This window comes from Zingiber officinale, chromosome 7B (assembly GCF_018446385.1).
Source record: "Zingiber officinale cultivar Zhangliang chromosome 7B, Zo_v1.1, whole genome shotgun sequence".
In the NCBI taxonomy this organism is placed as follows: domain Eukaryota; kingdom Viridiplantae; phylum Streptophyta; class Magnoliopsida; order Zingiberales; family Zingiberaceae; genus Zingiber; species Zingiber officinale.
Genome location: NC_055999.1, coordinates 99,995,771 through 100,023,556, shown reverse-complemented (window position 1 = coordinate 100,023,556; position 27,786 = coordinate 99,995,771). Strand labels below are relative to the sequence as shown.

Below are 27,786 nucleotides of genomic sequence, written 5' to 3'. Positions count from 1 at the left end.
CGGGACATACAAGCTAAGGATAGCGGTGAACAGAAGCAGGTCGGGAAACAGACATGACGTTAAGGTCGGGACATACAAGCTAAGGATAGCGGTGAACAGAAGCAGGTCGGGAAACAGACCTAGCGTACAGGTCGGGATGTACAAGCCAAGGATAATGGTAAACGGAAGCAGGTCAGGAAACAGACCTAACGTGCAGGTCGGGACATACAAGCTAAGGATAACGGTGAACAGAAGCAGGTCGGGAAACAGACCTAGCGTGCAGGTCGGAACGTGCAAGCTATGGATTACAGTAGACCAATGCAGGTCAAGAAACAGACCGGTCGGGCAGGTCAGAATGTACAAGCCATGAATTACAGTAGACAAATGTAGGTCAGGAAACAGATCGGTCGGGCAGGTCAGAACGTACAAGCCATGGATAGCAGTGGATCGAAGCAGGTCATGATGCAGACCTAGCGCTTAGGCACTACAGGACAAACAAGCCAAGGAATCGTAACCGCTTGTCAGAGAATTTCAGAGAACAATCAATGTGTCAGGGAATATGCTAATAGTCGGGGCTCGCTACGCCGTCGGTTTTGCCGCCAGCCTATTAGGAAGAGCCACGTGTCAATCACCACCAGACAAAGCCTGGCAGTCGACATTCCCTGACGCTCGCCAGACCCCAGAGACAGTCGTCGCAGTATAAAAATGGATGCTTTGTCCCTTATGCAGGTACGCTCACTCGTCATTTCTCACCAGCCTTTACTTTTCGTCCTTTCTCTGTGATTTCTGGGGGAAAAGTACCTGACTTGAGCATTGGAGGGCCTGACCCGAGGACTTTTCCCTTGGTTTCTGGTCTCTAACGACTCGTGGGCTCGTCTGAGTGTGCGCAGAGTAGCAGCGTCATCGTCTTGATCATCTTCCTGCGTTAGACGCTCGTGCGAACCTTTCCAGGGGGGTACCAGGTGGATCCGACGCTTCAGCGACTTTCCGATAACTTCCAGTACAACAAAGTCCGCCTTCATCCAACTCAGCTTCCGGACGGGATCAAATTTGGCAACGTCTGTGGGAACACAACAACCTGTTCCAGAATGTGAAGATGGAGGAGTCTGGCCGCATCAATGTTACCATGACTGCCGGAGAATATGAACTCTTCAAGGAGGCCAAGAGGCGAGCAGCCTCTGAGAAGCAAGCGACTGTCTCTCGACCACGTCAAGCTCTTGCTGAAGCTTCTAAGGTGCCTCTCCCTATTTCAGATCGGGGCTCTAAAAGAAAACAGCCTGAGATATTTTCGTAGGTTCCTTATCGTGAGCCTAGCGTGGGGTATTATCAATCAGAGCCCCAGGGTCACAGCCTCAAGAAAGAGCAGCCACAAGTATCCATGGCTGAAAGTTCCTTTCCCAGAGACTCGAAGAAGGGGAAGGCTCTCATGATACCAGAAGTATTCCCGGAAGATCCAGACGAGAAAGTACATTTCTCGGCCAGGATTTTAAATGAAGGATTGCCCAAGGGTTATAGGGCCCCGTCGATCGGAGAATATGACGGGAGAAAATATCCAGAAGAGCATTTACGCAAGTTTAAAAATGCAGCCCTGCTGCACCAATACAGTGATGTCATCAAGTGCCGAGTTTTCTTGAACACTTTAGCTGGCTCGGCATTAAAGTGGTTTGATGGGCTACCTCAAGGTTCCATCACCTGCTTTTTGGACTTCAAGATGACTTTCCTGTGTCATTTTGCTAGTAATAAAAAGTACCAGAAGATAGATCACTGTCTTTTCGCTCTGAAGCAAGGGTCGATTGAGCCCTTAAGAAGTTATATCAACCGCTTTAATCAAGTGGCCCAGGACGTCCCCACCGCCACTTCGGAGATTCTGATGAGCGCCTTCTCTCATGGATTAGGAGAAGGAGAATTCTTCAGGGATCTCATCAAAAATCCCGCTCGAAATTTTGATGAGATGGTGGAAAAAGCTGCCTGCTACATCAAAGTAGAAGAAGCATAAGCGGCTCAGAGGAAAGCTGAGAGACCACCTCCCTCTACCAACAAGCCAGAAAGAAGGGTGCCTCAACCACCTCCTCAACCTCTGCCTCGCACCCGGGAAGCCAGACCTGCTTTCCATCCCAGGCCGGAGATCAGACCTGCTCCCCGAGTCGCAACTGTGCATGCTCCCTGACCAGGACCATGGAACAATCGGTATTGCACTTACCATCGTTCTTGAACTCATGATACTAATCATTGTTTCCAGTTTGCTCGGGACTCCAAGCGAGCTCCAGAGTTAGTCTTACCACCGCCCGAGCTAGCCCCTCAAGTAATCAAGATGATGGAGGAACAACGAGTCGCCGCTGGACAAGCCGGGTAGTCTCGCCCCGACCTAGCAGGACCCAGTACCCTTCAACCTGGTCGGGGAAAAGAACCCGAAGGATCGCGGGAAGCCGAAAACAGAGGCAATGCTGCTGTCAGGGAGATTGGCATGATCTCTAGTGGGTCAACTGATGGAGATTCAGGAAGAGCATGCAAGTCACATGTGCGTCGTTTGGAGGTACATACTGTTGGATGCAGTCAAGAGCAGGCTGCTGGCCCTGTTATCAGCTTCGGGCCGGCAGACCTGGAGGGTCTGGAGTTACCTCATGACAATGCCCTCATCATCAAAGCCATTATCGCCAATAGCCAAGTGGCTCGGGTTTTCGTGGACACCGGAAGCTTGGTCAATATTCTGTTCAAGACTGCATTCGAGGAGATGCAGATTGATACTGTTGAACTCCAGCCGGTGGTCACATCTGTATATGAATTTACAGGCAATGAAGTGAAGTCAATGGGTCAGATTAAGCTAGCCATATCTCTGGGCACTGAGTCATTGGTGCGCACACGGAGGAGCACTTTTATAGTAGTAGACTCCCCCTCATCTTATAATGTCATTTTGGGAAGGCCCGCTCTGCACGAATTTAGGGCCGCTGTTTCAACCTTTCATCAGAAAATCAAATTTCCTATTGGCGAGCAGGTTGGGGAAGTTAAAGGAGAACAGAGGGTTTCTCGCCAATGTTATATTGATATGGTTCGGGTGGAGGCTCGGAAAAATCAAAGGATGCAAGATGGAGGTGTCCACGTTGTTCAAGAAGAGCCTTCGCCTATGGCTGAAGAGCTCATCCCCTGGGAAGAGGTACAACTATATGCTGAGCGTCCTGAGAGTCTAACTCGCCTGGCAAGCGATCTTCCTTCCCCCCTCAAGGAAGAGTTAGTTCAGTGTTTGATCCGTAACCAGGATGTCTTCGGCTGGTCTACAGAGGAGTTACCTGGGGTCAGGCCGGAGGTAGCCGAGCATAAGTTACATCTACTACCAGACTCCCGACCTGTCAAGCAAAAGAAAAGGAACTTCTCGGCTGATCAAAACAAAATAATCAAAGCTGAGGTGGATCAGCTCAAAAAGGTGGGGCATGTTCGATAAATGCAGTTCCCGTCCTGGCTCTCCAACGTGGTTTTTGTAAAGAAGCCGAACAATAAGTGGAGGGTGTGTATAGACTTTAGAGACCTTAATCGGGCTAGTCCCAAGGACTGCTATCCTCTGCCTCAAATTGATCAGATGGTGGATTCTACGGCCGGATGTGAGAGGATCTGCATGCTGGATGCATACCACGGGTATCATCAGATACCTTTAGCGCTGGAGGATCAAGAAAAGGTTATCTTCATTACAGCTGATGGTACTTTCTGTTATACTGTCATTCCCTTTAGTCTCAGGAACGCCGGAACCACATACCAAAGAATGATGGACAAAATCTTCCGGGAATAGATTGAGCGCAATGTGGAGGTTTATGTGGATGATATATTCATCAAGTCCCCGTTAGCCGTGAACCTGATCAAGGATGTAGAAGAAACATGCAGGACTCTCCGGCAATATGGGTTGAACCTGAACCCCTTGAAGTGTCTGTTTGGGGCTAAAGGAGGAAAATTCTTGGGCTATTTGGTGATCGAGCGAAGAATAGAAGCTAATCTCGAAAAAGTTCGGGCATTACGGGATATGCAGCCTCCTCAAAATTTAAAGGAAACTCAGAAGTTGGTCCGCAGAATAACAACCCTATCAAGATTCATTTCCAGGTCTGCAGACCGGGCCGCTCCTTTCTTTAAAGTGCTCAGGAAGGCCTCCAAATTTCAGTGGGATGAAGATTGTACCCAAGCTTTTGAGGAGCTGAAGAAGTACTTGGAGGCTTTGCCATCTTTATTTAAGCCAGTTGTTGGGGAACCCTTATGGGTCTACTTATCTGCCACCCCCGAGGCCGTAGGGGCTGTGCTTGTTAAGGAACATGACAATGTACAACGACCTATGTATTTCTTCAGTCATCTATTGAAAGGAGCCGAGGCTCGATACACGACCCTCGAGAAGTTGGTTTATAGATTGGTCCTTATGGCTCGGTGGTTAAGACATTACTTCTTATCGCATCCTATCACGGTTTTGACCAACAACACTATGGGGAGAGCTCTAACTAATGTAGAAGTAGCAGGTCGGCTTATTAAGTAGGCGACAGAGTTGGGGGAATACGATATATAGTATCAGCCGCGCACAGCCATTAAGGCGCAGGCCTTAGCAGATTTCTTAACAGAAATTCATCAGACCAATTCTGAAGAAACCTGGAAGGTCTATGTGGACGGGTCGGCTAATCACCAAGGAAGCGGAGTCGGAATCTTATTAATATCTCCTCAAGGAGATATACTCCAATTGGTGGTTCGATTGAATTTCTGAGCCTCTAACAATGAGGCAGAATACGAGGCTTTGTTGGCAGGACTGCAAGTAGCCCGGCACGTAGGGGCAGCCCAGATAATCGTTTATTCAGATTCCCAGCTAGTAACTCAGCAAGTGACTGGCAACTTTATGATAAATTGTGATAAACTACAAGTATATCGGGAAGCTTATGAGAAGATGAAAGAGGAATTTGCAGAGGTCACAGTAACCAAAATCCCCAGGTCGGAAAATGAGAAGGTAGATGAGCTAGTAAAGATGGCCAGTTCCTTAACCGACCACTTGGGTGTTGGATCAGTCAACGACACAAACTTTCCTTATAACTCAGATAGATCTGTAAAATAATAGAGAAGCAACTATTGATTGGCGAGCACCCATGATCAACTATCTTAGGCAAGGTATCTTACCAACCGACCTAGAAGAATCACGGCTGGTCAGGAAGCAAGCCCATGCTTATGTCATGATCGGGGATCAACTCTACAAGAGGTCCTTCTCTAGACCCTTACTCAAATGCTTGGGCATGGAGGAAGCCGACCAGGCCTTGCGAGAAATACATCTGGGATGCTGCGGCAATCACGTAGGCGGTCGGACATTATCTCGCAAGGTACTCCTGGCCGGGTATTTCTGGCCCACCTTGCAGAGGGATGCTCACAAGTTGTTAAATACCTGCCTGTCTTGCCAGAAACATCAAAATTTAACACATCGACCAACAACTCTGCTTAGAACATCTATAGTCTCATGTCCTTTTGATCAATGGGGCATGGATATTGTGGGACCATTTCCGATGGCGCCAGGTCAGAGACGTTTCTTACTCGTGACAGTAGATTATTTCTCTAAGTGGGTGAAAGCAGAGGCCCTGGCTAGAATCACAGAAGATGCCGTCATCCAATTTCTATGGAGGAACATTCTTTGCAGATTTGGTATTCCTCACAAACTGGTGTCAGATAATGGAAGACAATTTCAAGGGAAAAAAATCCAGGCCTGGTGCAAAGGGTTTGGCATAACGCAGGCCTTCACTTCAGTAACATATCCATAAAACAATGGTCAGACTGAGGTGGTCAACAGAGAAATAGTACGAGGTCTGTGTTGGTGCAACCTTAGGTCAAGGTTGACCTGGTTGACCTGACTCGAGTTGACCTGACTCGAGTTGTATTTTGATGTTTGACGAGAATAGAAAAGTTCTATTATGATGTTTGACAAGAATAGAAAAGTTCTATTCTGATGTTTGACGAGAGTAGAAAAGTTGTATTCTGATACAAACTTGGGAGATTGTGGGTGCAATCTTTGGTCAAGGTTGACTTGGTTGACCCGAGGTGAGTCGACCTGATTCGGCAAAGTCCTGGTAAGTGAAGCCAGGTGAAAGTCCTGGTGAGTGAAGCCAGGTAAGGGAAAGTCCTGGTGAGCGAAGCCAGGCAGTTGGAAAGTCCTGGTGAGTGAAGCCAGACAAGGGAAATCCAGATAGGTCAAGGTTGACCAGACATCTGGTGAAAAGTCCAAGCAGGGAGCTTGGCACAGGAAAAATCCAAGTATGGAGACTTGGCACGGAAAAGTCCAAGTATGGAGACTTGGCACGGGAAAAGTCCAAGTATGGAGACTTGGCACGGAAAAGTCCAAGCAGGGAGCTTGGCACGGGAGAAGTCCAAGTATGGAAGCTTGGCATGGGAAGTCGGAGAGGGCTCGACACTGCCTCCTGACCAGGTCGAGAGGGCTTGGGAGCTCGTCGACCGCACGGTCGAGAGGGCCTGTAGCTCGCTCTCCGGCCGGACGGGCAGGAGAGGGCTCGCAGCTCGTTCTCCGGACTAGGTCAGAGGGCTCGGTAGCTCGTTCTGGACCGGACGGGAGAGGGCTCGGTAGCTCGTTCTCCGGACTAGGTCGAGAGGGCTCGGTAGCTCGCTCGGACCGTAGGGTTTTGGGCCGAGTTAAACCGATCGGTCCCGTGACCGATCCACGATAGCCGATCGGTGCATCGATCAAACCAATCGCGTGGCATCGGAGTTATCCGATCACCGAGACCGATCGGCAACACAGAGAAAGGACCGGGTCTGGGACCGATCAGATCCCTCCCGACCGATCAGATATGGTCGATCGGTCAGGCCTCGATGCGGACCGATCAGGCTCTCCGGATGTATCAGTGATCGGTCCAGGCATAGCCGTTGAGTCACAATGGCTATTTCCGTCTTCTTCGCAGAACTCTGTCGCCAGGTGAGCAGGTGCAGGTAATAAAGAGGTCGAGGGCTTCTACAGTGCTTCTTCTTCTTCCTGGTTCCTTCTGGTCTTACTGAGCTTTGCTGAGCTCATACTTCTTGAAGCTTCGAGTGAGCTTCCTTCGACTGGTTCAGCTGCTGTTGGGCATCCGTGAAGTTGTTGCTTCATCAACGGACTCCCGTCGACGAGAAGGCAAAGTGTTTTACATTCGTATTGCTTTTTGTTTCTTGCTTTCTTTCTTGTACTCCTATCTTGCTGTTGCAAGAACTTTATGGCGAGGTTTCTCCACCCAGAAGGAGTGTTTATTAGCCGGTTTTCCGGGGTCTCATCCACCGACGGATTGAGAGGATTCGTCCACCTTACGAACACGCCGAGGAGTAGGAGTTTCATCTCCGAACCTCGTTACATCGCTGTGCTTGAGGTTTGATTTCTCCATTTACGTTTCTGTTGTTATTTTTCCACTGCGCTAACTTGATTTGTAGAAAGAAACGCGAATTTGGGGTCGGCTATTCACACCCCCCTCTCTAGCCACTATCCGAAGGTCCTAACAGTCTGAAGGTTAAGCTGGATCATGTGGGAGGCAACTGGGTGGAAGAGTTGTCAAGCATTCTATGGGCTTATCGTACGACACCTCGAGAAAGTACAAGTCTGACACCATTCCATCTGGTGTATGGCAATGAAGCAGTCGTACCCATAGAAATTGGAGTGCCATCAGTCAAGAGGACATTATATGATAAAGGAAACACAGAGCGGCGGTTGGCTGAGCTGGACCTCATTAGCGAAACCCGTGACAGGACGGCGGCTCGGCTGGAGGCCTATCGACAAAGAATGAGACAAAATTATAACAGAAGAGTTATTCCTAGATTCTTTGGGGAAGGAGATCTGATCTGAAAGCAAATTAAGTCCGTGGGGGACGTGACCAAGCTAGCACCGCAGTGGGACGAGCCTTACGAAGTCATCAAAAAATTATTGTCCGGAGCTTATTATTACAAGATGACCGGGGCAAGAAGCTAGACCGACCATGGAGTGCCAACTACTTGCGACCTTACAGAGTCTAAAGGAGCATACAAAGAAAAGTAAGCTGGGCTGTAAGCCGTGCCGTCACCTAACCGACAGACCAGGGTAGCAGACCGGGGAAAAAGCAGATCGGAAAGAGCAGGGAGAGGATATGAAAGCGGAAATTGTATGTCCCAATACTTCTTTTGGCAAAACTAAGGAATTTTAGCAAAAGTGAACCTTAGAATGCAAGAGGAAAAATAGTGAAGTAATTTACAAGAAATTGTTAAGTCATTATACACAAGTAGTCAGGAAGACTCATTTGAAAGGAGCAAAAATCTCATCGGAAATTTCCTTAAGGATCCAGTCATGATCTAAAAATTCAGGAGGAGGAGCTGATTTCAGGTAGTCCTGCTCATAAAGTTGTCGCAGAGCCCCAGCCGCACCATAAATAACAGAGGTGGAGAAGCATTGCCCTGCTTGGGTACAGAACTCTGGGGAACGCAGGTACAAAGCGCAGCTCTGTTGACAATGGTCATTTTCTCCATCTTTATAAATGGCCAGGGCTGTAGATACTCCTTCAGCAGTAGCCCGGGCCTGAGCCAGTTCAGTTCGGGCGGCCAACAGTTCTGCTGCTTGAGATGTTAATTGAGCCGCCTGTGATTTTAGTTTCCGGTCCTGCTCCTGGGCTAAAGTTTCGGTAGCTCTCAACTTCTGGGTTAATTGATCAATAGCTCGTTGATGCTCTAAAGTTTGTTGATCCGTGCGTTGTTGGTGCACGGCATCGACCTGACTTTTTTCTTCCCTAAGGCCCATAAGCTCTCGGTCAGATATAGCCAAGGATACTTCCAGACTATTCTTCCTTTTGGTTAGATCTTTTACTTCAGCTCTCAGGGCGTGACTAGCCTGCGCCGGGTTATTTAATTGTAGCTCCAACTCGGCAACCTTGTCCCGTAGCATCTTGTTTTGGTGATGAATATCATGGAAGGATTGGTTTATTGTCAGGGACTCTACACAGGCTTGGGACATAAAAGAAACATCTGATAAGAATGGGGATGATAATAGCGGTAGTGATCGATCATAAAGACTTACCTTGATATACAGCTCTGAAAATCTTTCCATCTGGGCAAGGGGTGACAAGTGTTCCATCTGCTGCATACTCTATTCCCACAAAGTGTCCAAACGACCTTTCATGGTGAAGGAGCTGGTGGGAACATCTCGTCGGGACCTTAACCCCGCTTCAGAGGGGGTAGTGGTGCGATAATGGTGATGAACAGGCGATAGCGGTTGGGAAGGCCCAGCAGCGGAGCTGGAAGGCCCAGCGGCCGACCCAGGAGGAGCTGAGGGAGGCACAGGAGATAGCTCCGGCGGTGAGGTAACTGGGGAAGGGCGATATGAGGGGCCAGCCTTAGTGCTCTGATGTTGTAGCGAAGTGGAAGGTTGAGCTAGTGGAGGCTCGACCTAAGCGTCGGGCGGAGCAGGGGGAGTATCCGCTTGATTCGGGGCAGGAGTTGGGATCGTGATAGGAGGCGAAGGAGGAGAGGCGGTTGTAATAGGGGGAGACGGAGAAGGGATAGCGGAAGGGCCCGAGCCTGGCACCGAAGGAGGGGCTCGGCGGTGAAGTCTTTGAGCTAACGGTTGATCATCCGAGTCAGAATCTTCAGATGGTAGCCGAGCCCTACGCCGAGAAGAAGAGGCGTCACAATTCAAGCGGTCATTTACAGAGCGTGCTTGACGAGCCGCCTGAGAAGTCTCTCTAAAAGCAGGGCTGGCGTAGGGTACGTTGGATGATCTTCGACTGAGGCCTAGACCAGGGATATAAGTAGCTCAGGGAGGATTAACCGATTGAAGAGGGGTTGGGGTAAGGGGTCGGGCTGTGTGTGGGGCCCGGGGGCGAACAGGGGTGGCAGGCCGAGGGGGATGCGCAGACCGGGGACGAGTGGGCCGGGCAAAGGAAGCAGGTCGGATCGTTGAAGAGCCTCTGCGAGAAGGGAGGGGTCGAGGATTTGTAGAAGAAGTCCCACCAACAGAGAGTGAAGACGAATAGGGGAGCGATCTTCTTTGTAAAATAACTCGACCACGCCTCATGATTTCCATGTCACTCAAAGGAAGAGGCTGAACCTTTGAGGCACGGGTTAAGACTTCAGCTGCACAGGATAAAGTAGGAGGTCAGTTACAATAGGAAAAACAAAAATGCTTATGAAGTGGTAACAGAACTGAAAGGGAAGCTTACCCAGGGAATGAGGCGTATCCGGAGTAAGATAGATCAGGCGGAAGTAGGCAAGTAACTCCTCGGACAATAAGCGGGTTAAGTTTAATTGTCAGCCCGCTAAGCGAGAGGAAGCCTCTATATAGGAGGAATCAAGATGAAAATCCTCTAGTGGTGGGCTCGGGGGAAGTGAAGATTGCCATCGCATGGGCCACCCCACCTCTTGGGGAAATCGGATGAAGAAGAACTCCTCGGACAATCTCATGGGCCACTCCACCTCTTGGGGAAATCGGAAGTAGGCAAGTAACTCCTCGGACAATAAGCGGGTTAAGTTTAATTGTCAGCCCGCTAAGCGAGAGGAAGCCTCTATATAGGAGGAATCAAGATGAAAATCCTCCAGTGGTGGGCTCGGGGGAAGTGAAGATTGTCATCGCATGGGCCACTCCACCTCTTGGGGAAATCGGATGAAGAAGAATTTGTTCCTCCAGCTTGGTTCAGAAGGCGGCAGGGGCGAGAAAAAAGCAGTCCGAAGGCGAGGCTGGAAGCGGAAGGTGCCTTCTTCTTGTTGCCGGAGGGTGAAAAAGCAATGGAACAAGTGGGCGGACCAGGACAACTCACAAACGTCGCAGAGTACCATAAAGCCGCAGAGGATCCTTATAGCATTCGGTGTCAATTGTCCTAGAGGAATTTTGAAATAGCGGCACACATCCGAAAAGAAAAGGGTGCAGAGGAAGACGAAGGCCGACTACAAATTGCTCTTTGAAGAAAGTGCAATATCCATTGGGAGGAGCAAAAAATTGGTGTATCCCAGTGGGGATGATCACATGGGCATTATCCCCGACTCTGTAGGTGTAGCGCAGGTCATCCCGATCTAGTTTATCAAAAGTGGATGAACCAGGGTTGTACACCACCGCCAAAGAAGGAAGAAAAGAGGGGGATGCCATGAGAAAGGAAACAGAAGGACAAGAGATCGAACGGGAAGCTATCAACGCAAAAGCAGAGATTCGGGAATGATACTTGATTCCAGCGGAAGGAAGAAGAAGACGTGCAAAGTCTGGAGGCAAAGCTAGAGGAGATTATTTATAGCCGTTGGGCAGAGGGGCAATTTTGTCAGGCATCATCCACCGGAGCACAATAATTGGCAGGAACAAAGAGAATTGACGGATCTTCTTTGAAAATAACGTCTAAGGGTATATTTGAAAAAATACCAGCGCGAAGTATGAGGAGATGGATCTCGGGAAAAGACACAACAGTTGTCTTATGGAAAAGTGCCCTCGCTTTCCCGGTCTGGGCTTAACCCTCAATTTCCCGGTCTGAAGTTAGCCTGACCTGGATTAAGGGGAAAAGAACAGGCCAGGGGGTATGGCTGAGCCATGGCGGTCAGCAGAAAAAGGCAGGCTAAGCAGGTCAGGATATCAGCACAGACCAGGGCGCTTTGTTAAGCTTAGTTGAACGGTTAGCAGAAAAAGACAAGGAAGACAAGTCGGGGTAAAAAAGGGATTCCCGACCGAGGTCAAATAAGACTTAAACTAGAAGGCCAAATCACACATTCGCAGGGCCAAGGGTCGTATCGGTCGGTACATACACGAGGCAATTGATAAAAGGGTGAACATACTATAAGAAAGTTGATATACTATAAGAGAATCTAAAGCCAGCGGTCAGGTCATATCACAAGAAGATTAAACAGGCCAAAGTAAATTCAAGTTCGAAATTACAAGCAAAGTGAAAGTTTGACAGCTTCATGTTTACATTAAAGTGCAGTATATAGTGCCACATCAAGGATCATTGTCAGCAGGAGGCTCAGGGGGGCAAGGCGTAGCGTCAGCAGGAGGCTCTGGGAGGAGGAATAGGTCATCATCATCTCTGAAGGAAGGGAGTGACCCGTCCGGGAGCTCATTCATTAGGCGGGAAGTATCTAAGAAATCTTCTGAGGGAGCAGTGCGAAGCAGATCTTGCTCAAACATTTGTCGAGCTCCGCCGGCCGCACCACAGCATAGCATGAGATTCATTAGACCTCCAATTTTCCTCAAGAAGAAGTGACATAAGCTCGCCTGTATGCTCGTAGACGACCCACTTCTCCCGCCTGGTAATCTGTCAACTCTGCCCGGGCCTTCTCCGTATCAACTCTGGCCTTCTCCGCATCAGCTCGGGCCAAAGTCAAATCTTGTTGACCCTGGGAAACATTCTCGTGAGCTTTCAAAAGGTCGGCCTGCATTGATTTAAGGGTCGCTTAGCTGGCCTCCCACTGGCTGTGAAGGGCCTTCTCCCGGTCTGAACTGGAGGCCAGTTGACCCTGGACATCAGTTAAAGTCTTTTGAAGAGCCTCCCGCGTTTCCTGCAGACTCGTCAACCGGGCGTCCTTTGCATCCAGCTCCACCACCAGGGAGCGACGCCTCTCCGCCTCAGAAGCTAATTTGGACTCGCTTATCTGCAGAGTCGCTTCCAGGGTCTTTATTTTGTCAAAAGCCGCATGGGAAATGTTGCAGGTAGACTCCGCAGACTCCCCAATCAATCGAAGATAACTCGCTAAATCCCCAGGGGTCGGGTTGAGGGGATCGCGGGGAGTTAGCGGCAACTCCAACTCCTCAAGACGAGCCTTTAACACTTCATTCTCCCTCTGTAAGTGGGACGCGTACTGAATGACACTCAGGTTGGCGGAACAGGCCTGCATTAGATATAGGAAGAAAGATTATAAGAGATTCCAGCAGAGGAGCCGTGATACAAGAAAACTTACGGAAACTATCTGGTGAGCAGCTTGATCCAGCCCCTCCATCAGAGGATTCTTCCAAAACTTTCGATTGCCTGATCGCCAGGACGCCGCCAAATCGCCTTGTAGTTCAACCAGGGCAACAGGGGGAGGAGCCTCTTCTGTGGTTTCTTCGACGGCGCCATACACTGTGGAAGAAGGCAGGCGCCAAGAGTCAGTAAAGGCATACTTCTTATGAATGTTTTCCCGAGATCGAGAAGTAGAGGCCGAGGCAGCTAACGGAAGGGAGGCGGATAAGGTTGCAGAACACCCGGGCTGGTCCATTAAGGGAAGGGGTAGCTGCCCGGGAGAGGAGGCCTGAGCGGGAAAAGAGGCCTGCTCGGGAGTTATAGCCCAACTGGGGGTTGGGGCTGATATTTGAGGCGACAGAATGGGAACCTCTGATCCCAAAGCCGCTTCCCGGTCAGGGGTATCGGTCTTGGCCTTCGAAGATCGAGAGGTGGTTGATGGGCGGCGGCCAGAAGGAAGCGGTGGAGGTGACGCTTGAGTCGCTGGAGTGACCCTCTTCCTCTTGCGCTAGAGCCTTAGACGTTGGGGCGGCGGGGGAGATACGGCTCACTCTTCCTCAACCTGCTCCATAGTGGCTAGGTCTTCTACAGGAGCCACGTCCAAGGGAAGAATCGAGGAAGCTTCCTCCTGAGCTGGCGCCGGTGGAGCAGGTTGTGAGGCGGACGGAACCGTTTATGAGGCAGTAGGGGCAGACCGGGAAGAGGCCGTTAAGCCCTGCTTAAGTTCCGCACTTAAAGCTTTCAAAACGGTGAAAGATTGACGTTTTATATCTAAGGAATACACTCGGAGCATGGCAGCCTCTGCAAAGGAAAAGAAAAACACCTCAGTTAGCGAAGAATAACAAAGAGGAAAACAGGGGAGCATGGCAGCCTCTGCAAAGGGAAAGAAAAACACCTCAGTTAGCGAAGAATAGCAAAGAGGAAAACGGAGTCTTACCTAACGGAGGCCCTATCTGTAACGACCCTATTTTCCTCATTTGGAGCCTTAAAGGTGCTTAAAAATATTTAGAAATTCTTTAGAAATATTCTAGAGATTTTTAGAATTTTTTTTAGAGTATTTTTATGTAATTTTTTTGAGTTCGTTTGGTATTTTTACTAAACGAAAGAAGTTTTGACAAAAATAATGTCCAAGTCGAGATTCGAACCGGAGACCTCGGATTAAGCAGAACCCTAAGCGAATTCGGCTGACCAGAAGCCCAAGCAAGCGTTGTTGATTAAAAGAAGAATGAAATGTATTTATGTAGTAGAAGTTAATAACAGGAAATAATAGGAAGGAAAAGGGTTGCAGCCGAGATTTAAACCCACGAGCCAAGCCTTAACCCATGCGCGGCTGACCAAGTGTTCACGCGGCCGGTTCTGTTTAGAAAAGGGTAGCAAATTTATTTAAAGAAGTTAACATAATATTGAGTTATAAGAGGAGAACTTAGGGCTTGATTATTTTTCCGTGACCTAGCTTTTCCCTTCTCCTTCCTCGCGTACGACGATAATGTTTCTGCTCGGGCGGAAACGAAGCCAAGCTAGGGCTTTGTTTTCCAGCGGCCGACCAAGGTTTTCCGAGGGATTTTCTCCACGCCATCACGATTCCTCGTCAAGAAGGAGCTGTTGGCACGAAAAAAGGGCCGGAGATTTCAAGTTATCCGAACCCTAGAAGCACTAGAAGGTTTCTCCTTCAGCTGTGAGTCAAGGAAACAAAGGTAAGTTGCTACTCACCTGCGGTAAGAGTAGTTCCGAGTCGATTCAGTGTTTTCTTTGAGGTTTCGGAATTTGATTTCACTCCTTACCATCCACAGCATGTTCCTTTATTTCGGATTGAGTTTGAGTCGAATTTATGCTGCTAGGGATTTAGTTTTTGTGTTTCGGATCTTTGACTCTCTTAGTTTTCGAAACTGCTCTTGTTCCTCCTATTTCCTGGATTCTGTACAGATAGGTGTGGCTTGATTTGTTGCTGCCTTTTTGGTTCATGAAGATTTCGGACACATTGTGGTAGTGTTCAAGCCTTGATCCAAGATGCTTTTGTCGGTCTTAACACTTAGAAGTGTTGAACAGATTAGGATGGTGTAGAATCAATCCGTTGATGCTCTGTGTCATAGAATAGTTATGGATGCTTGGTGGATTTAACTTGAACCGGTTTGTTCCTGGCATAACTATGGTTTTGAGAATTTATCTGTTGACCACGGGATTCACTTGAGAATGTTGTGTCTTGTGGATGGGTTTATGTGGATTTATACTGAGAATGATCTGTTTTGAAGGAAGTTGGAGTAGGTTCTGTTGCGGCTTTGTTTTGGTATAGCGGTTTTGATTTCTATAGAATATATTTGAGAAGTTTTGAATCTGAATTATGTTCCTTGCATGACTTCCACTGGATTGTTGGTTTGAGTTAGTTTCAATAGTTAGGAATGGTTTGAGTTAGTTCTGATGTAGCAAGCTTAAGAAGATTTTATTGCTCATTTGTAGTTCTGTTGTAGCATGCTTAAAGAAGGTCCGATTGCTCCTTAGTGTCCTGTTGTAGCATACTTAAAGAGGATTCGATTGTTTCTGTGTAGTCCTATTGTAGCAAGCTTAAGGAAGATTTGATTACTCCTTTGTAGTTCTGTTGAAGTGTGCTGCCATGAAATCTATTTCAGAACAGTTTTATTTTGTAAAGCTTACTGTTGGTTTCGGTGTGCTGGGCAAGGATCAAGGACAACCCATAAGTTCGTATTAGCTTTAAACTGTAGGTTGGTTTCATTGATACTGCTTAGTGCTGTTTGCTTGAGCATGAGGAGTTGATATGCATGTGTACAGAATTGAGCATGAGGAATTGTTATGCAATTTAGTTTGTGCAGATTTTTACTAAGTAGAGCAGTGCAGAATTTTCTTTGTTAAGTAGATATGCAGATTTATTTTTGTTTAAACTGTAGTTTTGGAACTTCTCAAGCACAGCAGATTTAGTTTGTTTAAGTATTCAATTTTAGTTTGTTTAAACATTCAATTCTAGGTTGTTTAAGCATTTACATTTCAGTTTTGTAAGAAGCAATCTTTTATTAGAAGTATTAACAAGAACAAGTATTTTACTTGAACAAGTATAAGAAAGATAAAGAAAAGAAAGAAAAAGACCAAGGCCTTAAGTAGATCCCAAATTCAAGACTTTAGGGATTTTTGGCACACAAGGTGCTTGTTAAAATGCCGAGTCATTATATATTAGAAGTATTAAAAGATAACAAGTATTTTACTTTTATCAGTGGCACTGTGCTGGACTCTCAGTTGTCCTTGGGTTAGGCTCCCATAGTCGTCCCTAGGTTTAGATAACCTAGTATGCTGGACTCTCAGTTGTCCTTGGGTTGGGCTCCCATAATCGTCCCTATGTTTAGATAACCTAGTAAACCCTACTAGATTTGGGACCAGCTATCTCGGATCTAGTTAGGGATGCGCGCATAGCAAGTACAGTTGTCGGGCCCAAGAAGAAAGTTGATTATTATTTTAAATTATTATAAGTATAAGTTTTTGAACAAGTAAAATAAGTTTCACATAAGTATAAAAGTATTCAAGTATAAGTTTTAAACAAGTGGAATAAAAGAATAAGTTTAGAACAAATGAAATAAGTTTCATTTTGTTTTAAATCAGCAAGTTTAGTTTTCTTTTATGCTAGCATGTTATTTAGATTAGTTTACTGTTCTTTGCTATTAGAAGAGCATGAGTAGCTTTACATGTTTAGCATTTCAGCCTGTTTGATTCCTTTACTATTGGATGAACATGAGTAGTCTTCAGTAAGCATTCAGTTAGTTCATGTTATAGATATATGTACATGCATATCGAGATTTTTGTGAGTTAGATAGCGCTTACTAAGCATTTTTCTTATAGATTGCATTTCCTCTTACTGCAGATAAAGGAAGGCGACAAGGAGGTGCGGATGGTGTGTGATGCTAGGACTATGGGAGAGGCTTGGGCATTTTTAAGTTTCCGCATTTTAGTGATTAATAAATATTTGAGATTGTAGCTTACATTTCTTATCATTGGAGATTATTTGTTTTAGATTGTATGCTGAGATAAGTTTGACACTTATTTGACTGTGTGGTTGTTTGATATATGTTCCAGCCGCCTGTGGTTGATGTATACTATGTATGTATCTCCGTTTATGATCACTGGTACAAGGGAGACTCTGCCAAAATTTTTCGGTAATGACTCCTCGTGGTTTCGATCATACCGGTTAAGTAGAGTCAGTAGTTAAGTAACGGTCACTCTTAGAGAGTAGTAGTAGTAAGAAGGGTGGTCGTTACACTATCTCCTCATGAACTGGGCTGAGCCCGAACAAATACAAAAAGCCTTCCAGTAGTAGTATAGACAAGCGAACGCTCACTCCTTGAAGTTTTTCTGAAGCGGCTTCGCAGGAAGGCTGATGGTGATATACAGGAAGGTTGGAGGGAATATCAGGATGCTAAGGAGTCGGCTCGACCCTGGTGAGGACGTAGGTAATCTAATAAAGAAGAAGCGTGACTTCCACCCCTTGTTGGAAGAGGGCATGTCAGAAAAGAACTTATAGCCAGGCCTAGCCTGTACCATAAACACTCCCGGTTCCGAGCGTTTGAAAGAATAAAAATGATGGAAGAGCTGAATGGTCAGGGGAATTTGGTATATGCGACATAGGATGACAGTGCCGCATACAACTCTAAAAAAGTTGGGAGCAAATTGAGAGGTGGAGATACCAAAGTAGCGGCTCGGTGAGGAGATGAATGGAGGTATAGGAAACCGAAGACCTCCTAAAATCTGGTCTCTAAAAATAGTCATGAAGCCTTCAGGAGGGTTCGCGGGGTGTTCATGGGGTGTAGGAACTCTAAGTTCATAAGCATCACTAAGTCGCAGGTCAGACCAAATCACAGATGGGTCATGATCATCTATGTCAGAAATGAAGCGCGAATACCAAAGGGTGGTCTTCCCGTCAGCCATTATCAAGGTGGGGGAGGTTGGAGAAGAGGTCAGTCGAGAAGAAGAAGAGCACCAGGCGTGAAGAGTCTAATAGGGGAAGGGTTGAGACACCAGAGACGGCGAAGCAACAAGAAGACGAAGGCAGTCGAAGCGCTCAAGGCAACGACGGCGAACTGCCTTTAGGGCTTATAAAGAGGGTTTTCCTAGGGAATATCGAAAAGATGTGTCGAGTATATTTTTGGGTAAAGCGCCCAAAGCCGTCCGATCACAGAACGACATGCTCTTCTGGGAAGGCATGTACAAAAAGGAGCGGAGTCGGCGGCGTCATACGGCGTAAGCAATAAAGGCGTGGGGCAGGTATCGATCCCCTATGAAATGTATTAATGATGGATGTGATAAGGAAATCATGAGATAAAGCGGATGTACGGAAATGCTTACCACGTGATTTTCTCAGGAAGCGGCGAAGAGAAGTGGGGGGAAGAAATTCGAATGTGGCGAGGCTGGGATTGAGTAAGATTTTAATATTTTTTCCTCACAATACCTCTGATATGGTATATTTCTTGATTGCAGACGAAGTTGAAGCAATCTCCTCGAGTAATCCTTGGTTGGGGATACACCCCCAGGTCGGCAACATCTACCCTGGTCTGGGATACACCCCCAGGCCGGCAACATCTATCCTGGCCGGGAATACACCCCTAGGTCGACAACATCTACCCTGGTTGGGAATTCTCCCCGGGTTGGCAATATATATCCAGGTCGGGTCTCATACTCTCGCCCTAGTGCGAGTTATAAGTGAGCAAGGCTCTCACGCCCAAAGACCTTCCAGGTCGGTTGTCCCAGACTCTCGCCCCAGTGCGAGTTATAAGTGAGCAAGGCTCTCACGCCCAACGACCTTCCAGGTCGGCTGTCCCAGACTCTCGCCCCAGTGCGAGTTATAAGTGAGCAAGGCTCTCACGCCCAACGACCTTCCAAATCGGATGTCCCAGACTCTCGTCCCAGTGCGAGTTATAAGTGAGCAAGGCTCTCACGCCCAATGACCTTTCAGGTCGGCTATCCCAAACTCTCGCCCCAGTGCGAGTTATAGTGAGTAAGGCTCTCACGCCCAAGGACCTTCTAGGTCGGCTGTCCCAGACTCTCGTCCCAGTACGAGTTATAAGTGAGCAAGGCTCTCACACCCAACGACCTTTCAGGTCGGCTGTCCCAGACTCTCATCCCAATTCGAGTTATAAGTGAGCAAGGTTCTCACGCCCAACGACCTTCCCGGTCAGCTGTCCCAGACTCTCGCCCCAGTGCGAGTTATAAGTGAGCAAGGCTCTCACGCCCAACGACCTTCCCGGTCGGCTGTCCCAGACTCTCACCCCAGTGCGAGTTATAAGTGAGCAAGACTCTCACGCCCAACGACCTTCCCGGTCGGCTGTCCCAGACTCTCGCCCCAGTGCGAGTTATAAGTGAGCAAGGCTCTCACGCCCAACGACCTTCCAGGTCGGCTGTCCCAGACTCTCGCCCCAGTGCGAGTTATAAGTGAGCAAGGCTCTCACGCCCAACGACCTTCCGGGTCGGCTGTCCTAGACTCTCGCCCCAGTGTGAGTTATAAGTGAGCAAGGCTCTCACGCCCAACGACTTTCTAGGTCGGTTGTTCCAGACTCTCGCCCCAGTGCGAGTTATAAGTGAGCAAGGCTCTCACGCCCAACGACCTTTCAGGTCAGCTGTCCCAGACTCTCGCCTCAGTGCGAGTTATAAGTGAGCAAGGCTCTCACGTCCAACGACCTTCCAGGTCGGTTGTCCTAGACTCTCGACCCAGTGTGAGTTATAAGTGAGCAAGGCTCTCACGCCCAACGACTTTCTAGGTCGGTTGTCCCAGACTTTCGCCCCAGTACGAGTTATAAGTGAGCAAGACTCTCACGCCCAACGACCTTCCAGGTCGACTGTCCTAGATTCTCTCCCCAGTGCGAGTTATAAGTGAGCATGCTCTCACAACCAACGACCTTCTCGGTCGGTGCAATGATTTTCTCGTTTAGTACTCCTTATATTCGCCAACGCGGAATGCAGCAAGCCAAGTCATCGTGTCAGACTGGTCAGTAAGCCATATTTTAAGGGTTCTTGCTAAATATGAAATTTCACAGGCGCATCATCAAGCGTCTCGTTCGCTTGGGCCAAGGGCTCATATGTTATAAGATGAAAGGAAGATGGGGTAAGCAAGATATCTTTACTATTTTTGCTAGCTAGAAATATTATAGAAATGTAGGTGTTCTATAAAAGCATGATGATACCCGAGCAACAGAGTGTGGGGCTACATCATGAGTGGAACGCAGAAAATAGGTTTTATTCCGTTAAATCAGAGGTACATTTTTTAAATCAGAGGTACATTTTTCAGGGGTTCACATGACTACCAGAGCCAGAGGCTTGATCCTTCCTGGTCAGATGAGCCCAAACTTTAGTCAAATCTTCCTTAATAAGATCGATGGCGTGTTTCAATTGCCCGATGGTCTTGTCTTTGATCCGTCCTTCCTCTTTCAGGAGAGTCACCTCATCTTCATGCTTCATCTTCAAATAAATAATATAGTGCACCTGGCTCTGGAAGTCCAATTGAGCTTTAAGCTTGAGGGCGATTTCGGCTCGGGTCCTGGATTTGGTGGCCATCCATAGGCTTTCCATTTCGTGTGTAAGGGACGCTTGAAGATCTCTGCTCTCAGTCATCTCCAGCAAGATTTCTTCTTTTTGAGCCAGTAACTCCGTTAGAGCGGCAATTTGCCAAAGCGAGGCTTCCTCTTTCTGAGTCGATAACTCCAATAAATAGGAAGTTTGCTGAAGTAAAGAAGCAAGTTCGCTAGGTTCTGTCGGGGGTTCCATGAAGGCAAGATACTGTGTTGGCAAGCGGTAGGAGAGGCTCGAACCTTTTATAAGGAAGGAGAAGGTGAAGAGATTTCCTCGGAATTTGGGTTAACGCTTGGAGAACCGTGTGACATTTATGAGGAAAGAGTACGCTCGGAAGTTGAGGAGTTAGCATACGCGCAGAAGGAGCCCGTTTATCTCCCAGGATGGAGGGAAACTTTGTAGAATACGGATGGAAGACAGGTCGGTGGAGAACGCGGGAGCCAGGTCAGGTAACTCAAGGACATGGGTCTAGTCAGTCGGACTAGATCCTCCTTTGACTAAACTTGAGGGGGAGGCTTGTGATACGGTGCATGTTCGTGGGGTTTGTAAGATGAGGTGGTCACAAGTCAAGCTTACGTGGAGGTCAGAAGTCAAGCTTACGTGGAGGTTAGAAGTCAAACCTACGAGGTGGTCAGAAGTCAAGCCTCCAGGGCTGGTCAGAAGTCACACTTACGTGGCCTGGGTCAAAGTCTCAGCTGACGGGGCGATCAAAGGATATGAGTATAAGTCGAACAAGGGCTAGCCCTGATAGCGGTCAAAGACGGAGCCCACGGGCCAGGTATAGTTGAGGATTGAGCCCACAAGCCAAGGTAAAGGAAAGAAGGCCCTGGGCGTAAAATAAACAAACCTAACGTGCAGATCGGGACGTACAAGCCAAGGATAAGGGTAAAAGGAAGCAGGTCGGGAAACAGACCTGGCGTTCAGGTCGGGATATACAAGCTAAGGATAGCGGTGAACAGAAGCAGGTCGGGAAACAGATCTACGTTCAGGTCGGGACATACAAGCTAAGGATAGCGGTGAACAGAAGTAGGTCGGGAAACAGACCTAGTGTACAAGTCGGGACGTACAAGCCAAGGATAAGGGTAAACAGAAGCAGGTTGGGAAACAGACCTAATGTGCAGGTCGGGACGTACAAGCCAAGGATAAGGGTAAAAGGAAGCAGGTCGGGAAATAGACCTGGCGTTCAGGTCGGGACATACAAGCTAAGGATAACGGTGAACAGAAGCAGGTCGGGAAACAGACCTGGCGTTCAGGTCGGGACATACAAGCTAAGGATAGCGGTGAACAGAAGTAAGTCGAGAAACATACCTGGCGTTCAGGTCGGGACATACAAGCTAAGGATAGCTGTGAACAGAAGCAGGTCGGGAAACAGACCCAACGTACAGGTCGGGACGTAAAAGCCAAGGATAATGGTAAACGGAAGCAGGTCGGGAAACAGACCTAACGTGCAGGTCAGGACATACAAGCTAAGGATAACGGTGAACAGAAGCAGGTCGGGAAACAGACCTAGCGTGCAGGTCGGAACGTGCAAGCCATGGATTACAGTAGACCAATGCAGGTTAGGAAATAGACCGGTCGGGCAGGTCGGAACGTGCAAGCCATGGATTATAGTAGACAAATGCAGGTCACGAAACAGACCGGTCGGGCAGGTCGGAATGTACAAGCCATGGATAGCAGTGGATCGAAGCAGGTCATGATGCAGACCTAGCGCTTATGCACTACAGGACAAACAAGCCAAGGAATCGTAACCGCTTGTCAGAGAATGTCAGAGAACAATCAATGTGTCAGGGAATATGTTAACAGTCGGGGCTCGCTACGCCGTCGGTTTTGCCGCCAGCCTATTAGGAAGAGCCACGTGTCAATCATCGCTAGACAAAGTCTGACAACCGACATTCCCTGACGCTCGCCAGGCCCCAGAGACAGCCGTCGCTGTATAAAAAGGGATGCTTTGTCTCTTATGCAGGTACGCTCACTCGTCATTTCTCACCAGTCTTTACTTTTCGTCATTTCTCTGTGATTTATGGGGAAAAAGTACATGACTTGAGCGTCGGAGGGCCTGACCCGGGGACTTTTTCCATGGTTTCTGGTCTCTAACGACTTGTGGGCTCGTCTGAGTGTGCGCAGAGCAACAGCGTCATTGTCCTAGTCATCTTCCTGCGTCAGCCGCTCGTGCGAACCTTTCCAGGGGGTACCAGGTGGATCCGACACTTCAGTGACTTTTCGTCAACTTCTAGTACAACAAGGCTCGCCTTCATCCGACTCAGCTTCCGGATGGGATCACCTCTCTTCATATAATCTAGAAACGGGCTGTTAGGAATATTTATGGTGAGCATAATCATCTTTTACTTTTAATTAAATATTTATGAAATATTCAATTTAGTAAAAACTTAATTAAATTCGTTCAATACACATAAAATTAATTAAATAAATAAGATTAGATAACTCATTAAATTAAGTGAATAAACTTTAACATATATGTGTTTAATTTATTAATATTTATAAATAAATATAAATAATAAATTATTTATAAATAATATTCTTAAATAATATTCACAAACAAAATTTATATATATTATATTATCAATAAATGATAGATAAATAAAGAAAAAAGGTTCAAAATGAAATAACTAACTTGTTTTATCAAATTTAATACTTAATAACTAATCAAATAATTTAAAAATTAACTATAAAAAAAAATTAAAAATCAAACCAGATTGAACTGTGAATTCAATAACATAAATACAGCGCAAGCTAAACTGGAATCATTCGAATTCATAAAAAATAGGAAGTAAGTTAAATTTGGACAATCATTTCAATAGTCTAGCTGATTTTAAATTAAACTTACTTGACAGAATAACTTTGAACGTCATGACTTGTTTTCGGCCCTATATAATTGTGTGCCTCTGCTTCCCTTCACCATCCATTGTTGTTTCTATCCCCTGTTGTTTCTGAGTTCTCGAGATGTTTGGATCTGCGGTCGCCGCCGGTGTAATGGACGTAGAGGCCACGGTTGTGCTGATGAAGAAGGAGGTGCTTGAACGCGAGGACTTCAACGCCACGCTTGTCGCCAATGCGCAGGAGCTCCTTAGCTCCTTCCAGCTCGTCAGCGCCACCGTAGGCGACCCAAGTAAGTCTGTTAATTTCCCTTTTGTCTGGATTATTGTGACGGTGTAAAGATTAAAGCATGCGACTGAGTCGGCTTTGATGTCTGTAGATGACGATAACAGAGGAGTCGTTGGAGAGAAGGCCTACTTGGAGGACTTCGTGAGAAAGCTTCAGGCCATCGCCTCCGGCGAGTCCACCTTCCGTGTGACGTTCAAGTGGGTGGGGGAGCACGGCATCCCCGGTGCGGTCATTGTCATCAACGAGGACTCTTCAGAGTTCTACCTGAAGAGCATGACCCTGGAAGAGTTCCCCGGCGAGGGCCGGATTCACTTCGACTGCAATTCGTGGGTTTACCCTCAAGACAAGTACAAGTACCAGCGCGTCTTCTTCGTAAATAAGGTGCGTGATTAATAGCTAATCAGTTGATTAGCAGTTTAATTGTGCGTTTATCTTCGCATGCAACAGTTAAACACTTGCTTAGTAGTTTAAAAAGTGATCAAAAATCTAATTTGATGAGAAGTCTTTTTGCCGTTTAAGAAGTTGACGACTGTTATCATTGCAGACTTACGTTGCGGCGGAAACGCCATCGCCGCTGCAACCGTACAGAGAAGACGAGCTCAAGAACTTGAGAGGCGAAGATGTGACCGGCCCACTTCAAGAATGGGATCGAGTTTACGACTACGCTTACTACAACGACCTCGGCGATCCCGACAAAAATGCATCTCTCGCTCGACCTGTCTTGGGCGGCTCCGCCCTCTACCCTTACCCTCGCCGTGGGAAGACCGGCCGACCGGCCTCCGAGAAAGATCCGGAGACAGAGAGTACACTTCCGGCGGAGATGGACATCTACGTGCCCAGGGACGAGCGGTTCGGGCACTTGAAAACGGACGACTTCCGCGTCTCCGCCATCAAAGCCTTGATCCAAGCTTTTTTCCCCGTCCTCCAGGCCATCCACGACAACGAGTTCGACTCTTTCGAAGACGTTCTGAAGCTGTACAAGGGAGGTTTGCAGTTGCAGGTGGGGAACAATCTGCGCATCGACGAACTAAGAGAACGCATTCCCTTTGAGATGATCAGAGAGATGTTCTGCGCGCAAGGGGAAGGGTGGTCTCTTAAGTTTCCCCTGCCACAAGTCATCCAAGGTCAGTATCATGTAATCTACCGCTGAGATTTTTGGTTTTTGATCGTGATCATCTGGTGCTGTGCAGAGGACACGTATGCTTGGAGAACAGACGAAGAATTTACTCGGGAAATGTTGGCCGGAGTGAATCCGGTGATCATTAGACGGCTCGAGGAGTTCCCACCTGTGAGCAAGCTTGACGAGAGCGAGTACGGCGACCACAAAAGCACCATTACGGCAGCTCAAATCGAGCGCAACCTCGAAGGAATGACGATCGAAGAAGCGCTGGGCCGCAACCGGCTGTTCATCTTGGACCACCATGACTCGTTGATGCCGTATCTGAACAAGATCAACGACACCGCCAACAAGGTCTACGCCACGAGGACTCTGCTGTTCCTGAGAGATGACTCCACGCTGAAGCCGTTGGCGATCGAGCTGAGCCTGCCGCACCCCGACGGAGAGCAACACGGCGCCGTGAGCGAAGTGTACACGCCGGCGGACTCCGGCGTCGAAGCATCCATTTGGCAGCTCGCCAAAGCTTATGTCACCGTCAACGACTCCGGCGTCCACCAACTCATCAGCCACTGGTGCATGCTTATGCCAATTCACTCTCAAATCAGAAGCAAACGTATGTGTAGGTGCTGATCTCCATTTTTATTTATTTATTTCGTGTTTTCAAGGTTGAACACACACGCGACGATGGAGCCATTCGTGATCGCCACCAATCGCCACCTGAGCGTGCTCCACCCCATCAACAAGTTGCTCGAGCCCCATTACCGCGACACCATGAACATAAACGCCACCGCCCGGCAGGTACTCATCAACGCCGGCGGCATCATCGAGCGGACGTTCTTCCCGGCGAAGTACGCGATGGAGATGTCGGCGGTGGTTTATAAGAGCTGGAATTTCGTCGAGCAGGGTCTTCCTGCGGATCTCATCAAGAGGTAAATTTGTTCCTCATTTGTTGGACTCTTTTTTTGTACCTCATCAAGAGCTGGAGTTTCTTGATTCAGGGGAATCGCGGTTAGGGATTCAAAGGGCGAGATCGAACTGTTGATCGAGGACTATCCTTACGCCGTGGACGGCCTCGCGATATGGTCTGCGATCGAGACGTGGGTGAGCGACTACTGCTCCATCTACTACCCCGACGACAAAAAGGTGCGTGACGACGCCGAGCTCCAAGCGTGGTGGAAGGAGGTGCGCGAAGTCGGGCACGGCGACAAGAAGCACGAGCCGTGGTGGGCCAAGATGGAGACCGTCACAGAGCTGACGGAGACATGCACCACCATCATCTGGGTGGCCTCCGCCCTCCACGCGGCCGTCAACTTCGGGCAGTACCCCTACACCGGCTACCACCCCAACCGGCCGACCCTTAGCCGGAATTTCATGCCGGAGCGCGGCACGGCGGAGTTTGCAGAGCTGGAGAGGGATCCGGACAAGGTGTTCCTGCAGACGATCACCAACAAGCTGCAGACCATCACCGGCGTGTCGGTGGTCGAGATCCTGTCGACGCACTCGAGCGACGAGGTGTACCTGGGCCAGCGGGACACAGCGGAGTGGACGGCGGATCAGAAGGCGCTGGAGGCATTCGAGAGGTTCGGGGCGGCGCTGAGGGGAATCGAGGCGGAGATTGTGGCGAGAAATGGCGAAGGGAGGTTCAAGAACCGGAATGGGCCGGTCAAGGTTCCATACACGCTGCTGTACTCCACCAGCGGTGTGGGGCTCACCGGGAAGGGCATCCCGAACAGTGTGTCCATTTGATATCCCGGCTGTCTGCTCTGGTGTTTGCTGTTTTGCTTGCTCTGGTGGTTGCTGTTTTGCTTGCTCTGGTGTTTGCTGTTTTGCTAGCTTCTGGTGTTTGTTACTTGCGATTGAATAATCGACCATCGTGTCTTAAATAAATTCCCAAATCATTTGCATTAAATCTAAATATTAAATTCGATTAAAGTAATGGTATGTGCATAATTTTTTTTAAAAAAAAATTAAACATTATGATCTACCATTTTTATTTTGTATGAACTCATCACTTTATATTTCTAATCTTGAATATTTTTTTGAGAGTTTTTCTCTTTACATATGATTTTTCATTTGTTTACTATATGAGGCGGGGAAAGTTTTAAAAATGCCCTTTATGTTGAAACTTAATTGCGATCACTACATTAACAATAACAAGGCTTCGAGGGAAGCAATTATTAGGCAATCTTATGAAGATTATTACCAGAGTTATAAGAAATATATTGAATTAAAAATACTAAAGTTCAACTTAGGCTTATCTCTATTAAGATGGCCTTGTGTGCACAACTTGCTTGGGAAGGTTGGACTTTCATGGCTATTGGGAGTCCAATTTTCATCGGGATCAGAGTTCCTGAGTGGCCCAAGCCCACGAGGTTTGAATCATCTTAGGCTACATTTGATAGCATGTAATCTACCTTGTAATGTAATTCAGATTACATTACAAAGTTAATTATTTTGTTTGGTTTGATTTAAAATTTGTAATGTAATGTAATCTGGATTACAAAAGGTAGTGAAGATTTGTAATCTGGATTACAAAGCAAATGCTATGTAATCCGATTACATTACGAGGTCATTGTTTCACCAAAGTTTAAATGCCGAATATACCCCTAGTCTGTTGTCGACCGCCGCTCGCCACCGGTCGCAGACCTTCGTCGCCCGCCCGACGCCGGTGATCGGCAGGCTGCCGGTGACCTCCAGGGCCAGGAACGTCATGGTGAGCGGGCCGCCGATGACCGCCACCGCCAGCGCGCTCATGCCGATCACCGCGTAGGCGAGCGGCGTCAGGCCGCCCGCCTGCCGTCGCCCATCACCGTCGATTGGCGAAGGCGGTGGCCTGCTGCGGCGACCGACGGTGGCGGCGGCAGCTGGTTGCCGATGGCTGCCGCAAACTCCGGCAGAGGTATAGCGACCGCCGATAGACGTCACAGGATATTTTTGTCATTTTATAATAATATGAATTACATTTATTATAAAAAATAATGGACACCAAACAAAAGAATGTAATCACCTTTGTAATCAAAGATTACATACATTACATTACCAAACGTAGTAATGTAATCAAGATTACATTACATTACATTACAAATTTGATTACATTACAAG

At 47.8% G+C, this 27,786-nt stretch overlaps 1 protein-coding gene across 1 annotated transcript; it reads left to right on the top strand.

The window, feature by feature from the left end:
- Positions 1-23,399: 23,399 nt before the first annotated feature.
- On the top strand, positions 23,400-26,599 carry LOC122006514 (probable linoleate 9S-lipoxygenase 5). Its single transcript, XM_042562044.1, has 6 exons — positions 23,400-23,571; positions 23,659-23,948; positions 24,112-24,691; positions 24,758-25,256; positions 25,350-25,613; positions 25,683-26,599. Exons 1-6 carry the CDS (start codon positions 23,406-23,408, stop codon positions 26,428-26,430), a joined length of 2,547 nt encoding a protein of 848 aa, XP_042417978.1. The 5' UTR covers positions 23,400-23,405; the 3' UTR covers positions 26,431-26,599.
- Positions 26,600-27,786: the final 1,187 nt, after the last annotated feature.

Coding starts and splice junctions, on each gene's coding strand:
- LOC122006514 (XM_042562044.1), top strand. CDS start 23,406: ATGTTTGGATCTGCGGTCGCCGCCGGTGTAATGGACGTAGAGGCCACG. Junction 23,572..23,658: donor CGCCACCGTAGGCGACCCAA/GTAAGTCTGTTA, acceptor TGATGTCTGTAG/ATGACGATAACAGAGGAGTC. Junction 24,692..24,757: donor CCTGCCACAAGTCATCCAAG/GTCAGTATCATG, acceptor GGTGCTGTGCAG/AGGACACGTATGCTTGGAGA.